Genomic DNA, 25520 nt, shown 5'->3' with positions numbered 1-25520 from the left:
CCCCATTCAGGACCAGGGAGTCCCCCACACCCGCCTGCCTCCTGTCCCCCACAAACAGTACCCCTGTCTTGTCAGGATTCAATCTCAATCTGTTAGCCGCCATCCATCTTCCAACCGCCCCCAGACACTCACACAGGACCTTCACCGCCTTCACTGGTTCTGATTTGAAAGAGAGGTAGAGCTGGGTATCATCCGCATACTGATGAACGCCCAGCCCAAACCCCCTGATGATCTCTCCCAGCGGCTGCATGTAGATGTTAAAAAGCATGGGGGAGAGGACAGAACCCTGAGGCACCCCACAAGTGAGAGCCCACCACCACTTTCTGAACACGGCCCAGGAGGAAGGAGTGGAACCACTGTATGACAGTGCCCCCCAGCTCCCAAGCCCTCTAGACGGTCCAGAAGGATGTTATGGTTGATGGTGTCAAAAGCCGCTGAGAGATCCAGCAGAACTAGGAAACAGCTCTCACCTTTGTCCCTAGCCTGCCGGAGATCATCGACCAGTGCGACCAAGGCAGTTTCAGTCCCATGATGAGGCCTGAATCCCGACTGGAAGGGATTCAAATGGTCCGATTCTTCCAGGCGTGCCTGGAGTTGTTCAGCAACCACTCGCTCAATCACCTTGCCCAAGAATGGAAGATTTGAGACTTGGCGATAGTTGGCCATATTAGCCACATCTAAAGATGGTTTTTAAAGAAGCGGTTTAATGACCGCCTCTTTCAGCGGGTCTGGGACTACTCCCTCATAGAGGGAAGCATTTACTACCCCACGGAGCCCATCGCCCAGCCCTTCCCGGCTCGCTTTTATTAGCCAGGATGGGCAAGGGTCAAGGGGACAGGTGGTTGGTTTCACTCATCCAAGCAGCCTGTCCACATCCTCGGAGGTAACAGATTGGAATTGATCCCACACAACTTGACTAGACAGGACTCTAGCACTCCCCCCCCCCAGCCCTGCTGCCATGGTGGAGTCTACCTCTTCCCAAATCTGAGTGACTTTATCTGCAAAAAAAAACTTTGCAAAATCATTGCAGGAGATCATGTGGCCCGTACTGGACCCGGATGGAGCAGGTGGTTCCGCTAAATTGCGAACCACCTGAAAGAGTCTCCTGCTGCTGTTTTCTGCAGATTCGATGGAAACGGTGAAGAAGGTCCTCTTCACCGTCGCCATTGCCACTTAGTAGGCTCAAAGTTGAGCTCTAGCCCGTGTCCGGTCTGATTCAGAATGAGTTTTTCGCCACCGGCGCTCTAGCCGTCTCAATGACTGTTTCAATGCCCTCAGCTCTGGGGAAAACCACGGGGCTGTCTCGGCTCCATGCAATCGGAGAGGGTGCTTCAGAGCCAGGCAGTCAATAACCCTGGTTAACTCCGCATTCCAGCGGGCCACCAGGGAATCAGCTGAAAGGCCATCAACATGGGATAAAACATCCCCTACCACTCTCTGGAAGCCAATTGGATCCATTAAGTAGCGGGGGAGGACCATCTGAATCAGTCCCACCTCCCTGCAGTGGGGAAGGGTTTAATTATTGGAATGCCCCAATTTTTTTTGTTATTTTGTTAATTTGAAGGTATTCTGGTCAGCTTTATTTTTGTTAACTATCATAACTCCCATTCCCTTATTATAATTTTTAAAAAGATAAGCGTTACTATAAATACAGGAAAACCACAGTTTGCAATGGGGTTGTTTTCTGGGTCATTGGGTGCTGATTCCAGGTTGCTGTGATGTGTTTGTGCATATGTTTGAAAATGCGTAAATTGTTCATTGCCTGTAATATCTGTTTACCTAGGGTGTGCCTTTTCTGTATGGCATGGTTGTGGTGGGTGTGTTGTGGCTGCCATCAGTGTGGTCAGGGGACAGTCAGCTCAATCCCCCTACCTCTGGGAACTTCTGACAATCACGTGTGGATAGTCGGTGCCCACGGAGCAAAATCAGGACCAGGGGCTTGAGGGCGGGTTGCCCTCTTGGCTGACCTTCAAGGGATTTCCCACCCAGGGCCTACCCAGTGGAGAGCAGGCGTGTTGCATGTTTACCTTGCTATGGTTTACTGGGTCGCCATTGTTGGGGCCATGGAGGAATTTTCTCCTGCAAGCACCTACCTCATAGCAATCATCACAACCTGAAGAGACTCATTTAATTTATATATTTATATATAATTTTATTAAAGTTTTCATATTTTACAAAAATATATGTGTTGTCTCTTTTTTCAAGTTTTGTTTTCTACAGATCAGTTTCCTTTGTTGTGAGGCATTAGCGTTACAGACCGTGCTAAGTTAGAAGGAAAAGAGGGGGAAAGACAGGGAGGGGAAATGGTAAGTGGGGTGGGGTGGGGTGGTTATGCTTCTATTCTTCTACTTTGTATATATGTGGCCGGGATGGTAAGGGGGGGGGGGTTGCTTCAGTGTTACTTCTTGAACTTTAAAGCCCTAAATGACCTCGGGCCAGTATACCTGAAGGAGAGTCTCCACCCCCATCTTTCAGCCCAGACCCGGAAGTCCAGTGCCGTGGGCTTTCTGGTGGTTCCCTCACTGCAAGAAGGGAAGTTACAGGGAACCAGGCAGAGGGCCTTCTCGGTAGTGTTGCCCGCCCTGAGAAACGCCCTCCGATCAGATGCCAAGGAAATAAACAACTATCTATACTTTTAGAAGACATCTGAAGGCAGCCCTGCTTAGGGAAGTTTTTAATGTCTGGTGTTTTCTTGTATTTTTAGTATTTATTTATTTTTTGAACCCTCCCAGAGTGGAGGTATATGGAGGCCTGCAGAGGCCTCCATGCCAGTTTGTTATCACACAATTAAAGGAACAGACAATAACAGGTATTGTTATTACAGCATTGTACTCCAATGAAGGAGAATCACCTTAAAATAAAACTAAGCTCATTTCCTATCCTTCAACATAACATACCTAACAGTGTTGCTGAGATGGTAACATGGAAAGCAAAATCAATGAATTCTGCCTTGCTCTGTCTAGATGAATGATATGGATAGAAAGTGAATAATGGGGGAAAGAACATTCACAATTATGTCATTTTAAGATATTCTTTGTACAATAAATCCACATCCTAATTTATACTTAAGTCAGAAAAGCTTTGAATGAGCTATAAGTAACAACAACAACAACAACAACAACAACAACAACAAGCAGCACCTTTTGAGAATAACAATGTTCTTCAGTGTTTTCCTCTCCTTATTAGCTGCTCCCTTTTGTTCAGCTCAGGCCTCAACAAGATAATGTAGCATTTGGGGAAGAAGATGCAAGTCAGCAACCCAGCACTGGAGGCTAAGATGGAGAAGATCTCCACAGCCACCATGTATTTCCCTTTGGTGCTCAAGTAAGTTGGAACAAAGGACAACCAAACACTGCAAAACACCAACATGCTGAAAGTGATGAACTTGGCTTCATTGAAACTGTCAGGCAAGTTCCGGGCAAAGAAAGCTACAGTGAAGCTGGCCATAGCTAGCAAGCCCATATAGCTCAGGACACAGTAAAACATGATTGGGGAAGACTCGTTACATTGCAATACAATCTCCTCAGTCATTGACTGGGCGTCACTATCTGGGAATGGAGGAGAGGTGGAAAGCCACACCAGGCAGATGCCTCCTTGGAGAATGGAGCAAGAAACCACAATGGAGCTGGCCAGGCTTTTCCCCACCCACTTCTTCATCCTGGATCCAGGCTGTGTGGCCATGAAAATGAGAACCACAGTGATGGTTTTGGCCAGCACAGAAGACATAGCCATTGTGAACACAAGGCCAAAGGCAGTTTGGCGCAGAAAACATGTCACCTTGTCAGGTCTGCCGATAAACAGGAGTGCAGAAAGGAAGCAGAGTAGGAGGGAGATGAGGAGAGTGTAGGTCAGGCCCCTGTTGTTGGCTTTAACTATGGGAGTCTCATGATGCCTCAAAAATATTCTTAGCATCAGAACTGTGATAATGGAAAATGAAATGGCAGAAATCGTTAAACTGATACCCAAAGGTTCTTCATAAGATAAGAAGGTTACAGTCTTGGGAATACATGCATTCTGTCTCTTGTTTGCATATTGATCATCCGGACATTTTGAACACACAGGCATATCTGAAATAGAAAACCCCCCCAAAAACTGGTTGGAATTATTTTTAACTCTGTAAGTAACACAAAGTAGCTATAGCTGTTACTCTCAGGCATATGCATAGCAGCTGGCAATGTGCTAGATGGCTCTGGATACTAAGTTTCACAAATATACAGATTCATAGACAGTACCAAATCTCATTTGAAACATGGAAGGCACATAACATTGGAGACCTGGATGCATAAAAGGGCATTGCATACACAGTGCTCATTAATTGCATTCACATAATGTGCCTGTTATTCTTCCTTGTATTTGGCTGTGAAGTATAGACATTCTTCTTCATCTGTATCCTGAAACTCTCACCTTCATGCTCTGATATCCACCCTTGGGGGCAGACAATGCAGTCATAACAGCAGAAGGACTCCCCCTCCTTGCTTTTCTTCCTATAACCGGTCGGGCACTTGGGATTACACAAAGCAACAGGCCGTGTCTATCAACAAATCAAAGAGGGAGATGTTAATCTTCAGGAGAATTGTCTTGGAATCATTAAAGTTCAGGAGAGAATATGCTATACAATGCCGTAGCTTACTAAGCAACATAAAGAACATTTTGAATTGTTTGCTTGTTGAATAAATGTTGAAGTAAATGAGGAAATTATGAGGCCTCATTACACATGGTTCAGATGAACTCCCTTTACACAGAGCAGTGTCTATCAACAAATGAAAGGTTGAGATGTTGATCTTCAGGAGAATCATCTTGGAATCATTAGAATTCGCGACAGAATATGCTATACAGTGGCCTGAGCTTACTAAGCAACATAAAAAAACCATTTGAATATATGTTGAAGTAAACGAGAGGCCTCATTACACGTGGTTCAGATGCACTCCCTTTACCCAGAAAGTGTTCCGATGTTCTCTTCAAGAACATACCTCCCTTGGAGTGTGGTCAACCATCTTTCTATCAGAGGACAGGAGTCCCACCCACTTTGGATTTCAGTTTTTTTCACCTAAAAGCCCATACTCATCATAGGATAGTACAGCATTTTGAATTGTTTACCCATGGAATGTATGTTGAAGGAAATGTGAGAATTACCTTGAAAATGAAACCAGTGCAATGGGCTCCTTTGGGCTGCTGTTGGGCCTTCATGTGGCTGCAATAGGCTCTGAAGGACCCCTTAGAGGGCGTGACAGGCCCTGTTGTGCACACACACTTGCAGCCGACCCAATGTTGAGCGGAACCTTGTATGCTTGGTTTCCCTGCATTTCTCTTTATTTGCTGTGTAGAATTTAGTTACTCAGATTTGTATATGCATTAAAAAAAATTCTGCATGAAAATTCATGAGCCTTTTAGTTTGAATTTTTCGTCGTTTAGGGATGCTTGTATGCAATCAACTATCAGGAGTGCTCCCTGGCCCAACAAGTACAGATACCACTTGTCTAAGCCAGGGGTTGTCAACCTGGTCCCTACCACCCACTATTGGGCATTTCAGCATTTTAGGTGGGTGGTAGGGGGTTCTACGGCCCAAGCTGAATCCTCCATCCATCAAGCACTGGCGGGCAGTAAGGAAAATTTACCATCAAGAAAGATGCATTAGTGGGCAGCAGGTATTAAAAGGTTGACTACCCCTGGTCTAAGCTGACACTTACAATACCCAAATACCCACTGTTGATGGCTCAATTGCAGTAACAGGGGGCCTCACTGCCTTCACCAGCTTCTGAAACTTCCATTTATGGGCTGCATACACACAGCTGGAGACCACGCTTGAATAGTTGCTGTTTTTCCTCTTTCTGCTTCAGTTCTCTTCTGGTTCTGGGAGACTGTGATGCAGATGAGGATAAGGAAGAACCTGACTCTTCACTTCCCTGAACTGCTTCTTCCTCCATTTCCTTAAGTCCTTCGCCCTCCAGCTCTAAAGCTTCCTCCACCTCTTCCCTCCTGGCTGCCCGTCCTTCCCAGTCAGCCTCCAGCCCCACTTCCCCCACTGCACGTTCATCAGGGTCCTGAAACTCCCTGACATCAGCATGATATAGACATTTTTGCAAAGCAATTTCTGTCATTCTAATGTCTTTTACAAATAACATTTTGAAGCAGATACTATGCCCTCTTTCTCTCTGAATAAATTAGCATAGGACTGCTTTTTACTTTTGCTTAGATGAGAGTAGAATTTTCATGCAACGGGGAACCCTCCATGAAATCTCTCCGCAGAGGGTTGGGATGGTTGTTATATGAGCATAGGCAAGCACAAAATTGTGCAGAGGGTTGGGCTTCAAACAAAAAACTCACCCTCATTGAGAACTGGGACACTTCTGCATTGAGGTCTTACCTGATTGAACCTGCTGGGCCACACTATTGCATCCTCTTTGATGCTCAAGAGTTCGTCAGGAGGAGCTTGGGGATCCATCCTTCCAACTTTCACTTTATTGAAAGATTGGTTTGGATATGTGACCAAATTGATAATGTCATACTTTTGAATGAGCTCCCCATCCTGGTCAAAGGAAATCTTCTCCGCAACAGTGTTGTTAAATGACACAGCTTTCAAAAAATGGTAGAGCTAGAACAAAAACAGAAAAAAAGAATCTACTTAAGAAAATGGTTCAGACCAAAAAAAAACCTGCTTCCATGAAGGCCACTGTGGTGGATATTGTCCTCTTGATATTAATAAAGCTAGATCTATGTCAGATTTTTATTATTTACTAGCTGATGGGGCCACACATTGCTGTGGCTCATCCCTATATTTTCCCCCACCCTGTCCCAACCCATGACCTATTTCGTCCATCCCCCCCATCACCCACCCATGCGAGTCCCCACTTCCATTCGGCCTAGTTTGGCCTAGTTTGTAAAGGCAAGCCGAGGTTCTGTGGAGAGTGTGAAGGTTTTCTAGCTGCAGTACCAGTGTAGCCGCTGATAGAGTGCGATGGTTTTCTAGCTGCAAAAGGGTATGCCATCTGTTCCCTTGTTGTCCAGTGGAGGGCGCTATTTTTTGAGAAAATTCTGTTTTTACCTGGCAAAGTTTTGACATGTGTGGAATCTAAGGTGATGTTGGCACTCACATATTGGTACTGGCCGCTGTGTCCAAATTTGAACACAATTGTTCCAGTGGTTTCCGGGGAAAGTGGAAAGTCCCAAACATGGACCTCTTACATATATATATATATATATATATATATATATATATATATATATATATATATATATATGGCCAAAAGCTTATGAAAAAACCAAACAGGCTTAAAGGTACAAAACAAATTACAATAACAAAAGCCAAGATTTAAATTATTATTTTTATTAATTTATTTATACCCTGCCTTTTTTTCCTAAGTGGGACTCAGGGCAGAAATTTAAACAATAATATGTATACAATAAAAAAAAACCTATGTAAACTTTGTATACAAATAAGAACTAAGGATAAGAATAAGAAGCAGTTTGCAAAAAGGCAATAAAGTAAATAATGAATTCAAACAGGATATCATCATGTCTGTGTACAGCTAGATATGAAACAGTGGTAGAGTAGGGAGGGAATATATCCTTTTAAAAAAGTGAATGGAAAATTAATAAAAACTGAAGGAGGAACACAAATTAATAATAAAAATAAAGCTCTGTTAATACTCTCGTAGATAAGTCCCACCATATACATATTTCACATATACCCTTTTATACTTCCCTTTCTCCATTTCTCTTCCACACATACACACTTCTCCCTCCCTCTCTCTCTCTCTCTCTCTCTCTCTCTCTCCAGATGTAGGCAAACCAAAAGCACAGGATCAATCTAATAAACGTCTCCATCTGTAATGAATCACTGTTGCTTCTACCTTGACCTGGAGATGTAATATTGCTGTTCTTGGTCGGACCAGGGCTCTTCTTCTCCTTCAGAGTATGAAACTGAGGGATACAGCTGGGTCTCCTTTATTAAAGCAGCACCTCACAATGTGGGTGAGACCAGCAATTCGGATGAAGCCGATGCTACTATATAGGACTTATTATCTACTTGTTTCACGCTCAGGCAATGTTAGAGATTTGCCTGCGTCTGAAAACACACACCATGAACATCTCTCAATCATAGCACTCTTTTTCATATGCCCTTTTACATTTCCCTCTCTTCATTTCTCTTTCACACACCATACTTGCACCTATCTCTCTCTCTCTGCCCGAATGAATCTCATCCAATCATGCACATACTCACATCAACACACACACCATATTTGAGCATTCAAACTACCATTCAGAAAAGATGCTGAATGGATGAAAACATGCTGGCTAGCTGCTCCAAATGTGATATGTAGAAATTAGCTTTAGGGATGCAAGGGTCCCTATCGTTCTCTCTTCCCCAAAATATGTTGGGAAACTCTCTACACAGAGCAAATCAAGTTCCCATCAACATCTCCACAGGGGTAGTGGGGAGCAAAGAAGCAAAGAGACTGGGTGCTTCTGTCACCAAAAAAAGGGAATCCCTGAATATAAATCAGAAAACAAACAAACAACCTTCCTAACAAACAATTTGCAATTTGTACAGTTAAATGTCACTGAAAATAATAATAATAATAATAATAATAATAATAATAATAATAATAATAATAATAATAATAGAACAAACAGCCCCTGATTCAAGTTTGGACTATGTCACCTGCCAAGGCTGATGATTATGAAGGCCCCTTAAACAAAAACAAACACCATATGCCCTTTCTGATTTCCCACTCTTTCTCATATGCCCTTTCACATTTCCCTCTCTTCATTTCTCTTTCACACACCAATTTGCATTCAGGTGTACAGTTAAATGCCACTGGAATTGATAAGAATATTTGAACAAACAGCCCCTAATTCAAGTTTCGACTCTGTCACCTGCCATGGCTCATGATTATGAAGGCTCCATCTTTCTCTCTTCATCCCCAATCTCCTTCTGGATCTGGATGAAATCATGACATGTAAGGCATGAGCCACGATATAGACACTATTGTAAAAGCTGTAGCTCTGGCCTGTTACACTCCTTGGGAAGACGTGCTCAGGAAGGCTCTCGAGTTTCTCCTCTCCAGTGCAAGCTCTCCCAGAGTAATTACCCAATACAAAACGGTCCAGAACAATGTCCTGGGATATACAGCGAAATTGATCTGTCCAGAAATCTTTAATAAAAGTATCTCCTTCAGCATTAGAAGGGTTTCTGTTCTGAATAAATTGTCTGAATCCTTGAAGTTCATTAGACTGAAGTGCAAATGATAAAGCTCCAGAGATATATCGCATATCTAAGATAGGATTGAAGAGGTACGTCTTTAACTCCATCCCGATTGTCAGAATAAAGACTTTTCCTTTTGGATTTTGCATTTGGGCCTTGATTCCTAGGTGTAGAAGATGTCTCCAAAGGCACATATTTCTAGTCTCTCCATGGAAGACCAAGACATTGACTTTGCTGTTCATGATCTTATCAGACAAGTACACTGTACTTCTGATATAATTTCTTTTCTCAATATCATATTCAAAACTGGTGAATGAATCAAGAAATGCAAAACAAATACTATGATTGGAAAATTCTGGTATCATCTTTTGTATGAACCATTGTAAAGTCATTCCATCTGCAGCAAACAATCCAATCCATCTCCATTGGAAATGGTCAAGTAATTTGAGAATCCCCCTGAACTGATCAAGTCTCTTTGGAAGCATTTTGTAGAAGGAAGGGATTTCGCTGTTCTCCAGCATGATTGAAGCAGAATCATATATGAGCTAAACATATATTGCATTTGTGGTGAAAAAAATAGTTTACACCCTGATAAAACATTAGTCCCATTTATTTGAATGAATGTGGTTGATAAATTCAGTGAGGGCATTTGAATACTTTAATCAGCCTTCCTTTGCATAATAGAGTCTATCTTTTGTAATTCTGTTTTCCTTAGCCTTTATGTCTATTATATGAAAACTGTAGCTGCTACCCACAATGCATTCAGATCCCTCATATAGTTTATTTTATGTCTGTTTTGTTCATCAGTCATCTATAATTGTATAATTTTTCGTAACTTTTTTCATTTGAAATTTAATAAAAATATATTTTTTTAAAAAAACTAATTTGGGAGGCACCCAAAACCATGACTGAAATGGAAAGTAGTATTAAATTGTATTTTTTTCCTGTATCTTTACACACATACTGTCTTACCTGAGGAATCTTGTAGATAGCAAATATTTGTGGTATAGGAAAGTAGAAATAAGTAATATCCTCAGTGATAGTCAATAAATTTTCATGGGTCCCACACTTAAAATTGGGGAGAAGTCTGTCCTTTGGTGAAATAAAGTGCATTGCAGCAGGATAGGCCCAGCTAGCATCCAAAGTGTTATCATAAATATTGAATCCCAGTGAAATATTGGGTAAAATCTGGGGGTTTTCGTTAACCTCCTTTGCCGCAAAAGCCAAAGCCAGAAGATGCTGATAGTTCTCTATCACTCTACTAAAAAGAAAGTTGCAAATTGTGTCACAAGTATATTCTGCTCTTTCTGAGGCTATTATTTTCTAAAGTAGCAATCCTATAGCAAGATCCCCTTGGATGAGCATCTTAGAATGCAGCAGATCACTGAATCAGAGGGCTGCTTCCTGTCTCAGCTGGTCCATCCTAGCTGAGCCTTGGCTGAGTTGAGGTTGGCTGAGCTGAGGGTCACTGAGCTGAAGCAGAAAAAATGATCGTTCCAGAGGCATGGGTGGGCAGAAGTTAGGATATTCCACTAAGACACATTACCTGGCAAGCCAAAATAGAAAAATCTTATGTTCGCACTGCCAGGGTAGAGGCAGATTTGGGGCAGCTTAACCAGTTTGGTTCTTCTGCACATGGAGCCTCAGGGTGTGCCATAACTATAAACTAAAAACACCCCAACAAAAAGTACGAAACAAATGCTCCAACCTCCGCACAATTGCACACATTTCACACACTAGCAAGGTTATGCTTAAAATAATACAAGGCAGGCTTAGGCAGTATGTGGACCGAGAACTCCCAGAAGTGCAAGCTGGATTTCGAAGGGGCAGAGGAACCAGAGACCAAATAGCAAACATGCGCTGGATTATGGAGAAAGCTAGAGAGTTCCAGAAAAAGTCTACTTCTGCTTCATTGACTATGCAAAAGCCTTTGACTGTATCGACCACAGCAAACTATGGCAAGTTCTTAAAGAAATGGGAGTGCCTAATCACCTCATCTCTCTCCTGAGAAATCTCTATGTGGGACAAGAATCTACAGTTAGAACTGGATATGGAACAAGTGACTGGTTCAAAAATTGGGAAAGGAGTACGACAAGGTTGTATATTGTCTCCCTGCTTAATTAACTTATATACAGAATTCATCATGCGAAAGGCTGGACTAGATGACTCCCAAGCCGGAATTAAGATTGCTGGAAGAAATATCAACAACCTCAGATATGCAGATGACACAACCTTGATGGCAGAAAGTGAGGAGGAATTTAAGAACCTTTTAATGAGGGTGAAAGAGGAGAACGCAAATAATGGTCTGAAGCTCAACATAAAAAAAAACACCAAGATCATGGCCACTGGTCCCATCATCTTCTGGCAAATAGAAGGGGAAGAAATGGAGGCAGTGAGAGATTTTACCTTCTTGGGCTCCTTGATCACTGCAGATGGTGACAGCAGTCAGGAAATTAAAAGACGCCTGCTTCTTGGGAGAAAAGCAATGACAAACCTAGACAGCATCTTAAAAAGCAGAGACATCACCTTGCCTACAAAGGTCCATATAGTTAAAGCTATGGTTTTCCCAGTAGTGATGTATGGAAGTGAGAGCTGGACCATCAAGAAGGCTGATCGCCGAAGAATTGATCCTTTTGAATTATGTTGCTGGAGGAGACTCTTGAGAGTCCCATGGACTGCAAGAAGATCAAACCTATCCATTGTGAAGGAAATCAACCCCGAGTGCTCACTGGAAGGACAGATCGTGAAGCTGAGGCTCCAATACTTTGGCCACCTCATGAGAAGAGAAGACTCCCTGGAAAAGACCCTGATGTTGGGAAAGATTGAGGGCACTAGGAGAAGGGGACAACAGAGGACAAGATGGTTGGACAGTGTTCTTGAAGCTACGAACATAAGTTTGACCAAATTGCGGGAGGCAGTGGAAGACAGGAGTGCCTGGCGTGCTATGGTCCATGGGGTCACGAAGAGTCGGACACGACTAAACGACTAAACAACAACAACAAGAGTCTGTTAGCAGATTTTGTAGCTGAAGACAGTCACTCAGTCACTCAGCCAGGGCACTGCCCTCCAAGGCAAGATCGGGAAATGCCTGCATGGAAGGAAGCAGATCATGACTCACAAGCAAGATGGTCTCCAGGCAATGACATATTGAATCCCTATATTGAATAATTACTAACATACGCAATGAATTATAGAAATGTTTTGAGAGCTGAGGAGAGGAATTGTCCTAAATCTGAGCTGTTTTGATCCTTTATTTGATGGGGATGGTAGCTTGATGTGTGAAGAATTCAGTATCATAACTTAACTGGGTAATGCTCTCCATCACTCTTCAATAGCATGAAAATCCTGCTTTGGAAGACAACATGGTGATGGAGAGAGATAAAAATGGAAAGAGGATGGAATTCCACATAAGTCAAGAAAACAATGCTATGAAAGTCAGACATTCCAAAGCGCAGTGCATATTGAGTGGCTATTTGTATATGGGGAGGTGGGATACAAATTCCTATAATTAATTAATAGATTGCAAAAAGGAACATATCATTGTCTGGAGGCTGAAAACCGAAAACCTTCCAGCAGCTCTCCCTTGTCTACTGTGTTCAAAGTTTCTGTTTTAGAATCAGGGTTGCAAGGAGCCAAAGTTCAATCTCTTTATTTTCTGCTGCGGAATTCAATAAAGACAAAGACAAAGTATGAAAGAGAAATGATTAGTTATACAAACATTTTAGGTGCTTGTTCCCAATCAGGATGTCTTTTCATGGTAATTGGAGGCGGATGAAGGACACTCTGAAAAATGATGGCTCCATAGGTGAAATCTCCACGTTTATAAAACCTGGGATGATTTGGTCTGGAACGCCACGTTCTACATTGAACATCTTGAACCTTGCATGCTATGTGAGGCAGCAGCAACAACAACAAAATTACAAATATCACCATTCTCAATGCAAATCTAAATTCAGCTGATCTATTGATATCTACAAAATTAATAATGTCACCATTCTAACATCAAATCTAACACCAGCACACAGTAAAATTCCTTGCAGTAGCAACTTAGAGACCAACTATCAGCACACAGGTCCCTCTATTTGTATGTTTAGAATCTCCATGATAACAACAGCCTGACTTTAATGACTAATCTGCAGATCTGCTGAAGGCTAACAACCAAAATAACATATATTGACAGAAATCAATCTATCTTGTGGTTCTCTATTTCCTAGTGCTGGTGTAGAATAAAGGTATATTTACAGCATCCATCAGAATGTATGTGATTTATTTTCTTATTGGCCACTGGAATTCCTAGGAGAATTTTTCCATTACAGTCCTCTGGCTAATTGCAGGTACTCTATTGTGTATCCTCTGAGCAATTCTTGAACAAGAACATGTACTTGTTAAATCTTAAAAATAATAATACCTGCATGTGATTTGTATAATAAGGGCCAAAAAGAAGAGCAATAATTAAAGAGGCTTGTCTGGAGCGTGGAAGAAAATGGGAAAGAAAACATATTTTTAGCCCAAGACGAAATTAATTCGTTCCACGGGTCAATTCGTGTAAGGAATTTTTCGTCTAGCGAGTCCCAGTTTCCCATAGGAATGCAATGAAACTTAATCAATGCGTTCCTATAGGCTCTGGGGGACTGGCGGCGGCATGTGACGGGGCTTCGGAGAAGGTCTCTGAAGCCCCGTCCGATGCCGGCTGTGTGCGAGGCGGCGGGGGGAGAAGTGTGTGTGTCCCCTAATTTTAAAGTAGTAGGATCCAAATGTGAAATGGGGCTGCTAGGATCAAGCAACGACTCACAAATATGCACTCCATTATCAAATATGAAAGTCAATGAATAGGCATTGGAAATATTCCTATGGATTCATAGGTCTTGATTCATCTTCCATGTCCTCTTCATATATCTTTGCAAATCTCTAATTGATCTTTAAACTATTTTTTTTTTAAAAAAATCCCTGTTAAGAGAGGGATGTTAAGAAAAAGTCAAACGTTGGAACAAGGGGAAATACAAGGACATTTTATGGCAAAGGGAGAACAGCACAACTCCTACTTGCTCTCTACCTTTTCTGACTAAGGTTTGGAAACAAAAATGGTTGAAATGATGAAAGGAAACGTTTCCGGTCCAATATATGTTAAGAAGTGATATGGGAGCACATAGCCACTTAATGAACGGTTAATTTTGAAGCGATAGGACCATTCCAATTTGCCAAATGCTTTTGTGGCATCAAGTAACACCATTGACAATTAAATGCCCTTCGGATTTGTGTGGTAAATCACATTAAATATTCTATGTTTGTGATCCAAAATTAATCTTTAAAAATCTGATCGACTTTTACATATTTTGGAGTCAGGTTTGCTAAGTAGTTTGCTAGAACAATGGTAAATAATTGAGGATTCACATTAATAAAAGAGAATGCCCTTTATGATTCAAGAAGTTCAGTATCAATGTTGGGTATAGTAATAAAACAAGTTTGGATAATTTCCAAGAGTCTGGAATAAGCCCACCTTGTTGAAAATCCACATCAAATTTATTCAAAACTGGTATATGGAGGCCCTGAATGTCAGGGCTATAATCTCTCCCAGTGCTTTTTTTCTGGGGCAGGCAGGGGTACCCCTAAACATTTTGTTAATATCTGTACTTTTGCCCATTTACTGTACAGTATTTCTTTTTACCGATTTCAGCTATAAAATGGTGATTTTCTTGAGTCACAATTAGAGTACCCCTAAACATTTTTAAAGAGAAAAAGCACTACCCTCTTCTTCCCTGATAAAACCATTGATATTAGGAGTCTTTAGTACCTTTCAGGCTTTATTAACGTGTTTTACTTTTTCAAGGGAAATGGGTATTTGCAAATATTCAAAATGAATATTCTAGGTTTCTTTAAATCCCTGCTTTTGTTAAAACAATAATTGGGTGGAAGAATATAAATTTGAATTAAAGGATTATTATTTTTTCAATATTTCATTTATTTCATAACTTTTCACACTTGCTAAGCTTATTGAAACTATTTCATTTCTCTCTTTTTAAATATTTTTATTGATTTTCCATTTTTAACATTCATATACAGTCACATCTTATTTCCTTTTACATATCTTTTAACTCAACAGAGCTACTCGACTTCCCTCCGTCCCGTCATCTGTTTTTCGAATACTTACTTCGTATTTCCACACAATTATATCATCACAATTCTACATTTATCATTTATTTCTCTATTTTCTTTCATGTAAACAATTTACAAATCATATAGATTGTTTCTGAATTCCTAACATTCTCCATTTAGTTATTGTAATGCCCCATTTTTTTTTTTGTTATTTTAAAGGTATTCAGGTCAGCTTTATTTTTGTTAACTATTATAATTTTTAAAAAGATAACCATCACTATAAATACAGTCAACCCCCAATTTGCAATGGGGTTGTGTTCTGGGTCATTGGGTGCTGATTCCAGGTTGCTGTGATGTGTTTGTGCATATGTTTGAAAATGCGTAAATTGTTCATTGCCTGTGATATCTGCTTACCCAGGGTGTGCCTTTTCTGTATGGCATGGTTGTGGTGGGTGTGTTGTGGTTGCCATCATCAGTGTGGTCAGGGGAGGGGACAGTCGGCTCAATCCCCCTACCTCTGGGCACTTCTGACAATGAGGTGTGGATAGGCGGTGCCCACGGAGCAAAATCAGGACCAGGGGCTTGAGGGCGGGTTGCCCTCTTGGCTGACCTTCAAGGGATTTACCACCCAGTTTTTGTATGGCCTGCCCAGTGGAGAGCAGGCGCGTTGCATGTTTACCTTGCTATGGTTTACTGGGTCGCCATTGTTGGGGCCATGGAGGAATTTTCTCCTGCAAGCAAATTGGCTGGCTTGCAAGTTTTCACCTACCTCATAGCAACCATCACAACCTGAAGAGACTCATTTAATTTATATATTTATATACGAGTACTGCGCATGCGTCGGCGTGAGTAGACACTCACCCATATCACTCCTGGAACTTTCTTAATTAAAAGCCTGAAAAACAAATAATTTACGGCAAACTGATAACAGACTCAAACTGCTGAGAGCCGGGCTGAAGTCCAAACACTGAAGAGGGGTGAGTCTGTGCTTAAAACGGAGATTAATCTGTCTGTTGAGGAAAACTTGAGAACAGACATAACAAGATGGCTAAATCTATTAAGGAGCTGGGGGAGATGATTCAGCGTTCGGAGAAAAATGTCCGTGCTGATATGCAAGAACTGAAAGCAGAAATGAGAAGAATGACTGCTACAGTAGAAAAAGTTACGAAAATAGCAGAGTATGCAAAAGAGGTAGCAGAATCAAACATAAATAAAATAGAGGTCTTGACAAAAAGAATCTCACAAATGAATGATAGACAACGTAGAAGGAATTCAATAATATTTTCATCATCATCATCACTTTTAATTTGTATACCGCCTTTCTATCATACAATACTCAAAGCGGTTTACAAGCTGAAGAAACAGAATCTCATGAAATACAAAACAACCTTATAACAATCTAATGCAATACATAAATATGATAATAAAACATAGCTTTAAAATAAGCAATCAAATAATGTAACGTTCAACAATCATTACAATAGTACAGAATAATATCAGCATATGAAAATTAAACAGAAACCCACTCTTAACATTTACAATAAATAATTTCAAAACAATCAATAAAACAACAGCAAGCCACAGTGCATAAAACAATACAATACAAATTGAAAAATAGAGACTGGAGGGTGAGGCAAGGCAGGTAGAAGGAGGCCTTGCCTGATGGAGTCTCTCCCCTCACAGTTCTTCCTCCAGGCACAGCTTCCTTATGAGGAGTCCCAGGGCTGGAGGGGATGGGGCAAGGCAGGTGGAAAGAGGCCTTGCCTGATGGAGTCTCTCCCCTCACAGTTCTTCCTCCAGGCACAGCTTCCTTATGAGGAGTCCCAGGGCTGGAGGGGGCGAGGCAAGGCAGGTGGAAAAGCCCCAGACACTTGGAAGCTATCTGAAATAGTAGTAATTGAAAAACCACAAAAGGACCCTACAGAGGTGGGGTCGTATAGACCTATCAGCTTATTAAATCAAGACTATAAGATATTTACCAAGATCCTGGCAAGACGACTGGAACAGATATTACCTAAAATAATCAAGGAAGACCAATATGGATTTGTCAAGGGTAGACCCATAGAACATCCTGTAATAAATGTCTTAAATGTGTTGACAAGCAGGGCCAAAGGTAAACTGGCGGCTTTAAAATTGGATGTGTACAAGGCCTTCAATACAATTAGTCAAAAATTTCTATGGAATATCATGCGGGAGGTAGGATTAGGAGATAAATTTGTGGAAGCAATTCGAGAATTGTATAGGGAAGGGAAGGCAGTAGTCAGAGTGAATGAGGGGGTTTCAGATCAATTCAATATACAAAGAGGAGTCAAGCAAGTTTGCTCACTCTCACCACTACAATTTGTGTTGGGGATGAAATATTTAGCAGACAGCATACGAAATTCAGTAAGGAGAAAAGGGTATAAGAAAGGGAAGGAAGAAATTAAGTTAAACATGTATGCTGATGACATCTTATTATTAATCACCAACCCCCTCGAGGGGATAAGAGAGTTTATGATAATCCTGAAGGATTTTAAAGAGGAGTCGGGATTGGGAGTAAATTTGGAGAAGTCTGAAATTTTATTTTGGGATGTAAATAAAGAGGAGAAGAAGGAAATCGCAAAAATGACAAGGATGGATATCAAGAGGGGGAAAATTAAATACTTGGGGGTGAATATAATTAAAAATATTGCAAGGATCCCGGATGTAAATTACAAAGTGTTGAATGATTGTGTAAAAGTGTCATTATTGTTTTACTGTACCTTTAAGAGTCAGGAAAGATCTAGTGATTGGAGTTCTGCAGCTGTGGAGCAGCTCGACAGGTGTTGCTGTGAAGCTGATGATGCAGGGTATATCAGGGGTGTTGTGTGTTGCCTCTGTGCTGGGCGATTTCCCAGTGTGCTCTTGGTGGGTGGTTTGGTTGTGTGGGTGTTTTGTGTAAGCCTAATTTAATTTTTGTTATTTTTACATTCTCCAATAAACCAAGCATTTGTTTAAGTCTTGGTATGACTCTATGTGTAAGTCCGTCAGCCAGCTCCTGCTGATGCAACTCAATTGCTTCTAACCCTAACACAAAGAGGTATGGAAGAAGATTAAGAAGAATATAAAATCATGGAAAAATAAGAATCTATCTATTCTAGGCAGAGTAAGGGCGGTTAAAATGTTTCTAGTACCGAAATTGTTATACTTATTTCAAGTAATTCCATTACCCATTAGGAAAATATGGTTCAAAACATGGAATAACGCATTTAAAAATTGGATATTTGGGAGCAAAAGAGTGAGAACTCCAGACATAGTAAATTACGCACCACAAGAAGAGATGGGATGGGGAATTCCGAACTTAGAACTTTATTATGAAACATTCCAATTAAAAAAAAATTAATAGATATTGGATATAAAGATGGGATTAAATGGAAAAGGCTGGAAAATGAAATAAACAAAGGAATAGGAAGGGAAGGGATATTCAATAGAGACATCAACACAGCTTGGAAGAAGACAACAGGCCCAAGGAAAACTGGGTTAGGAATATGGAAAAAATGGAACATGAAATGGATGCCAATATATTCAAGGTGGATGCCGTTAAAATATATGCAGAAGGGCCAAAGGGAACTGGGATGGTGGAAGATATTAGAAGACCAGGGACTCTATAATAATGGAGAAAGGGATAGCAGGGATGATATATAAACTGATGATAAGAGGCAAAGACAGATTAACAAGGATAATCCAGAACAAATGGGAGCAGGAAGGTATGATTCATGCAAACACGGTACAAGAAATGATGAAGAATATAAACAATATCAAAATAGAAAAGTATAAGGAACTAAGTAGAATTTTTTTACTAAAATGGTATAGAACCCCGGTACAAATGGCGTATATAGTGAAAGGACTTAGCCCCAGATGCTGGCATTGCGGTCACAAAAAAGGATTCTATTCACACATGTGGTGGGACTGCAATATGGTTAAGTAATATTGGCAGAGGATCAGAAGGGTAATGTCTGGATTATTCCAAATAAACATAGAAATTAATAGGGACTTGTTATTTTCGGGAATATTGGGAAATAATAAAGTAAAAAGTAATAATCAAGAGTTGTATAAAATCATGATTTTAGCCGGAATGGCAGTTATTGCTTTAGGATGGAAAGAAAAAGCTAAATGGAATATGGAAAAATGGAACAATTATGTTTTTGAATATGTACAATCAGAAATATTTGCACAGATAGCAACAGAGGATAGGTGGGAAAATAAATGTCAAAAAATCACAAACAAGTGGGCATTTTATAGGAATTGGGTAGAAAGGGGAGAAGCCAACCGGAATATACAAGAACGAATGAACAGACTGTGTACATGGTTAAAGATATGAAGAAGGAAGGCCCGATCAGGGGGAGGGTGGGAAGGGAGTGGGGAGGAGTGGGGGGAAATAGACAAATTGTAAAGATACGTGGAATGAATTTATGTTTTTGTTATGTAAACCCAGTAAAGTAAATAAAAAATGTAATTTTTTATATATATTTATATATAATTTTATTAAAGATTTCATAGTTTACAAAAATGCATGTGTTGTCTCTTTTTTCAAGTTTTGTTTTCTACAGATCAGTTTCCTTTGTTGTGAGGCATTAGCGTTACAGACCGTGCTAAGTTAGAAGGAAAAGAGGGGGGAAGACAGGGAGGGGAAATGGTACGTGGTGTGGTGTGGTATGGTTATGCTTCTATTCTTCTACTTTGTATATGTGTGGCCGGGACGTTAAGGGGGGGGGGGGTTGCTTCAGTGTTACTTCTTGAACTTTAAAGCCCTAAACGACCTCGGGCCAGTATACCTGAAGGAGAGTCTGCACCCCCATCATTCAGCCCAGACCCTGAGGTCCAGTGCTGAGGGCCTTCTGGTGGTTCCCTCACTGCAAGAAGGGAAGTTACAGGGAACCAGGCAGAGGGCCTTCTCTCTCTCTTTTTTTTTAAAAAAAAATACTTTTTATTAGTTTTTCTATATATGCATTGTCCAAACTGGTAACAGGAACAGATCAGTACATAAACAACGAAGAGAAAAAAAAAGGAAAAAAAAGCGTACAAGACTCAGATAACATCATACCATTTTCAAATAAATTTTGATATTTTGTTTGATATTCTACTCTTGTTCTATTCAATTTAAATCGACCTCCTCCTCTCTCTCTCTCTCTCTTGGTTTTATTCTTTCCATAGCTCAGGTTTGGCGCTTAATAAGATTTTTCCTGTCATCAGTTATCTTTCATCTCGAACATAGGTTTATGACCAGGATTAAATTAGTTCCAGTTACATTTTGTAATGCAAGCCTACCGGCGTATCATATCTTACAGTACTCCTTTTGGTAGTCTACAAATTTTTCCCACTCTTTTTGGAATTTGTGATCCTTCTGGTCCCTTATTCTTACCGGCAGTCTCGCCAGCTCCAGATACTCTAGCATTTTCCCTCTCCAGTCTTCTATAGTCGGTATCTCACTTGTTTTCCACCTTTGTGCCAAAACAACCCTTGCTGCCGTGGTGGCATACATGAAAAGTCTTTGGTCCTCTTTTTTTATATTCCTAGTCAAAATTCCTAATAACATTTCCTCAGGTTTTTTTTGGGAAAGTGTATCTTAATAGCCTTTTCAATTCATTATATATTTGCTCCCAATAAATCTTAATCTTTTTACATAACCACCACATATGATAGTAGTTTCCTTCTTTGCTATTACACTTCCAGCATTTTTTATTATTTGTTTTGTTAATTTCGGCTAATTTAACAGGCGTTAAATGCCATCTAAACAATGCCATCATTTTCACGATGTTCTCCTTTAAAAGAGTGCAGGCCGTAAATTTAATCTGATGTTTCCATAGATTTTGCCATTGATCGATGTTAATATTGTGGCCTAAATCTATTGCCCATTTAATCATGCACTCTTGGGTGGCTTCGTCCTTTGTATACCAGTCTAGAAGAAGGTCGTACATTTTTGTTAGCGATTTATGTTTACTTTGCATTATTTCCTGGAATTTAGATTTAGTAGTCTCAAACCCATAAATTTTATTGTCTTTTTTGAACAAGTCTTGGATCTGGTAGTACTGCAACCATCCAATACCCCTTTCTTTCAGTTGCTCATATGATTTGATTTTCCACCCCTCTTCCGTTTCAACAAGTATATCCTCATAGCATAGCCAGTTCAGCTCCATGTTCGTTTTTTTTATAGTCAAGACTTCTGTTGGGGACAACCACCTTGGAGTTTTTCTTTCCAGAAGGTTCTTATTTCTGGCCCATACTTCATACAGTGGCTTCCTGATCACATGAGATAGGAAGCCTCTGTGCGATTTAACTTTGTCATGCCACAGGTAGCTGTGCCAAGTAAATCTATTGTTGAACCCTTCAAGGTCTAAAAGATCGGGGTCTTTTAAGGTTACCCATTCTTTCAGCCAGACCATGCAGGAGGCCTCGTAATATAGTTTGAGGTCTGGCAGCGCGAAACCGCCTCTCTCCTTTTTGTCAATTAATATCTTGTGTCTAATTTGTGGTGGTTTCCCCTGCCAAATATATCTGGAGATCTCCTTCCTCCACTGCTCGAATGTGCCGACGCCCTTTATTACTGGGACCATTTGGAACAGGAATAAGAGTCTTGGTAGTATGTTCATTTTCACTGTGGCTATCCTACCCCACAGTGAGAGATGTAAATTTTTCCATGTTTCCAAATCTTTTTTAATGTCACTCCAGGTTTTGATGTAATTGTCATTATACAAGTTTATATTTTTGTCTGACAACCAGATTCCCAGATATTTTACTCTTTTTGCCATTTCGATCCCATATTTCCCCTGAAGCTCTTCCCTTTCCTTTTTTGTCATGTTTTTAACAATCATTTTAGTCTTTTTTTTGTTCATTCTGAACCCTGCCAGGTTTCCAAAATTATTCATTTCCTTCATTAGTTCCTCTAAGCTGGTTTCGGGATCCTCCAGTGTTAATACCAGGTCGTCGGCAAAGGCCTTCTGTTTATATTCTCTCCGACCAACCCTTATTCCCCTTATCCCCTTGTTGTTTCTTATTTTGTTCATAAGGACTTCCAACACCAAAATGAATAACAAGGGTGATAAGGGGCACCCTTGCCTCGTTCCTTTAGAGATATTCAGCTCTTCTGTTAAGGTGTTATTTACTATTAGTTTGGCCTTCTGTCTGGTGTATATCGCCTCAATACATTTTTTGAACCTTTCTCCCATACCTCTTTTTTCTATTAGCCTTTTCATAAATTCCCAAGATATATTGTCGAACGCCTTTTCGGCATCGACAAATATCAATGCAGCTTTTTTGTCAATTTTTAAATCCAACAGTTCAATAATGTCGACCACATTTCTAACATTATTCTTTATTTGGCGCCCTGGTAGGAATCCTGCTTGGTCGTTGTGTATTATTTCAGATAGGACTTTTTAAAGTCTGGTTCCTATGATGTCCGCGAATAATTTGTAATCTAAATTTAAAAGCGATATAGGTCTAAAGTTTTTTACATCTGGCAAGTCTGAATTTTCCTTTGGGATTAGAGTAATGTAAGCTTCCTCCCAGGAAATTGGGATCCTTCCTCCCTCCAGGATCTGATTCATTAGTTTCATTAGTAAGGGTGTAATTTGTTCCTGCAGTTCCTTATAGTATTTGGCTGTCAGCCCATCCGGGCCCGGTGCCTTTCCTAGTTTCATCTTCTTGATTCCCTCCTGCACTTCTTCTGTTGTTATTTGGGCATTTAATAAATTGACCTGATCTGCCGTTAATTTCCCCACTCCGCAATTTTCTAGAAATTTCTCTATTTCCTCTCCTTCTTCCTTCCCTTTCTGGTAGAGTTCTTTGTAAAAGCTCTGGAATGCAGTTCTTATATCTTTTGGGTTTCTTATTACTTTTTTGTCTTTTTGAATTTGATTTATATGGTTTTTTCTTTGCCTTTTTTTAATCTGCAAGGCTAGGAGCTTTCCGCATTTATTTGCATATTCAAAATTCTTTTGCTTGATCCATCTCAATTTCCACTCTACTTCTGAGCTTACCAAAGTTGCATATTCAGCCTTTAATATATTTATTTTTTGTTTTAGCGCTTTGTCTGTCGGGTTCCTAATCAACTGTTTTTCGGTTTCCACCAGCTCTTTCGTTATCTGTCCTATCTTTTTTTCCTTTTCCTTTTTTTGTTACTATTTTGTTTTATTAGGAAACCCCTCATGAATGCTTTACCTGCATCCCAGACCCAGTTGAGTCTGACCCTTCTGTTAAGTTAAAATCTAAATATTCCTTAAATGCTTCTCTGGCTTTGTCTACATTTTTTTGATCGTAAAATAACCCTTCGTTCATTCTCCAGCGGAAGGGAGAAGGTTGCTCACCCAACAATTCTAAATACATCGGATTATGGTCCGAGAGGGTTCTTGGTGGGATATCAATTTTGCTTATTTTAGGTCTTAATTCTCTCGACACCCAGATGTAATCTATCCTTCCTGAGCTCTGATTGGGCTCAGAATAGAATGTGTACTGTTTAGAGGTGGGGTTTTTATCCCTCCAACTATCTATTAAATCCAGCCTTTCTATCATATTAAAGAAGGACTTTGGTAATTTGCAGTCTTTGTTAGTTTTTTTCCTTCCAGCTCTATCTAACACTGGGGCGACCACTCTGTTAAAATCTCCCATTAGGAGCATTTTTTCTTCTATAAATTCTATTAGTCTTTTCTCCAGTTTTTTGTAGAAGGCTGCTTTTCTTTGGTTGGGTGCATACAGTCCTACTACCAATAGCCTCTCTCCTTCTACCATGATTCGGGCTGCAATTACCCTACCATCCTCATCTTTAAATACCAGTTCTGGTTTGAACTTCTGTTTTATATACAATTACCACACCTCTTTTCTTTTCTTCACTTAAAGTAGCAAACTCTATGCCTAATTTTTTGTTCACCAAGATCCGGCAGAGGGCCTTCTCGGTAGTGGCGCCCGCCCTGAGAAACGCCCTCCCTTCAGATGTCAAGGAAATAAACATCTATCTATACTTTTAGAAGACATCTGAAGGCAGCCCTGCTTAGGGAAGTTTTTAATGTCTGGTGTTTTCTTGTATTTTTAGTATTTATTTATTTATTGAACCCTCCCAGAGTGGAGGTAAATGGAGACCTGCATAGGCCTCCATCCCAGTTTGTTATCAAACAATTAAAGGAACAGACCTGAGAGTGTCACTCTTGGATGCCATCTGCAAGGAATTGCAGGTTTTCCCCAATTCATGAATTCTTATCCTTCACTTGTTTCCCAAAGCTTCTTAAAGTCGGTATGGTATTGTTATTACAGCATTGTACTCCAATGAAGGAGACTCACCTTAAAATAAAACTAAGTTCATTTCCTTTTTTTTAAAATAATTTTTATTAATTTTTAGAAAAAGAAAACACATACAAAGTATACAACATAAACTCTGTCCCTTCATTTTCCCTCCACCCACAAGCCCACCTCTGCCACCAGTGAGACCCATGGGTATTGGGGAACAAAGGGGTCCATTTTAAGCTGGGTTTGACCTCCCCCCTCCTTCCTCCCCCCTCATCCCCCCCCTGCCACTGAGAGGACAAAGGCGGAGGATCTCTGGGGATTGGCTTATCCCCCAGCTATTTCTTCACTGTACTGGAAAAAAGAAAAACAAGGGAAAAAAGGGGGGGGAAGCAAAAATATAAAAAGGGGGGAAAAAGGAAAGAAGAAAAAAAAAGGAAAAAGGAAAAATATTAATGGCTTCCACGACTCTCCTCCTCCTGGATTTCCCAACCTCTTTACATAGTTATGGCGGGTTTTCTAATCCAATTCGGAATCTTATTCTTATAATATTAACACAATCCTCCTCCTTCTTCATGCTGTCCTCCTCTGAGCCCCCCCCCCCTGCCACTGGGGTAGCCCGAGGAGTCCAGCAGTCAAAAGGTTCCATTTTTGTGTCTGGGTTTCCCTCCACCCCTCGCTCTCCCCTCAAGGCACCCCCTGCGACTGGGTACCAAGATTAAGAAGGGGGAGACAGGCAGTTTTCCACCCAAACACCTCCTGATCACCAAAATTATTCAAAAACAAACTCTAAGCATATTTCCTCAGCCATTCTTTTTACTCCCTCCAGAAAGCTCTTAACCTTAAACTATAAAAGTCTCTCCTCCCCCCCCCCAATGTCCCTCCTCCCAATTGGATCAGCATATCCTTTAACAGGCCAAGATTCCGACACCGTTGTTCATAAACCAAAAAAAAGTACCTTAAACTAAAATTTTTACCCCACACCAATTCT

General features: G+C 40.5%; 1 protein-coding gene across 1 annotated transcript; it reads right to left on the bottom strand.

Moving 5' to 3' along the window:
- Positions 1–3162: 3162 nt before the first annotated feature.
- On the bottom strand, positions 3163–24040 carry LOC132593114 (vomeronasal type-2 receptor 26-like). Its single transcript, XM_060282128.1, has 7 exons — positions 23620–24040; positions 21131–22565; positions 10178–10466; positions 8878–9750; positions 6365–6592; positions 4405–4531; positions 3163–4067 (listed from the first exon to the last, which is right to left on the bottom strand). Exons 1-7 carry the CDS (start codon positions 24038–24040, stop codon positions 3163–3165), a joined length of 4278 nt encoding a protein of 1425 aa, XP_060138111.1.
- Positions 24041–25520: the final 1480 nt, after the last annotated feature.

Source organism: Zootoca vivipara, chromosome 13 (assembly GCF_963506605.1).
Source record: "Zootoca vivipara chromosome 13, rZooViv1.1, whole genome shotgun sequence".
NCBI classification, from domain to species: Eukaryota; Metazoa; Chordata; class Lepidosauria; order Squamata; family Lacertidae; genus Zootoca; species Zootoca vivipara.
Note: the sequence above shows the minus strand (reverse complement) of the source record. Positions and strands in the feature narration are given on the sequence as shown.

Excerpts from the sequence above, each read along its gene's own strand:
- LOC132593114 (XM_060282128.1), bottom strand. The coding sequence starts at position 24,040 with ATGGTAGAAGGAGAGAGGCTATTGGTAGTAGGACTGTATGCACCCAAC. Across the intron at positions 10,467-21,130 it reads AATATTAACATCGATCAATG|TAGAGTGATAGAGAACTATC; the intron begins GCAAAATCTATG and ends CTTTCTTTTTAG. Across the intron at positions 4,068-4,404 it reads GTGGATATCAGAGCATGAAG|ATATGCCTGTGTGTTCAAAA; the intron begins GTGAGAGTTTCA and ends TTTCTATTTCAG.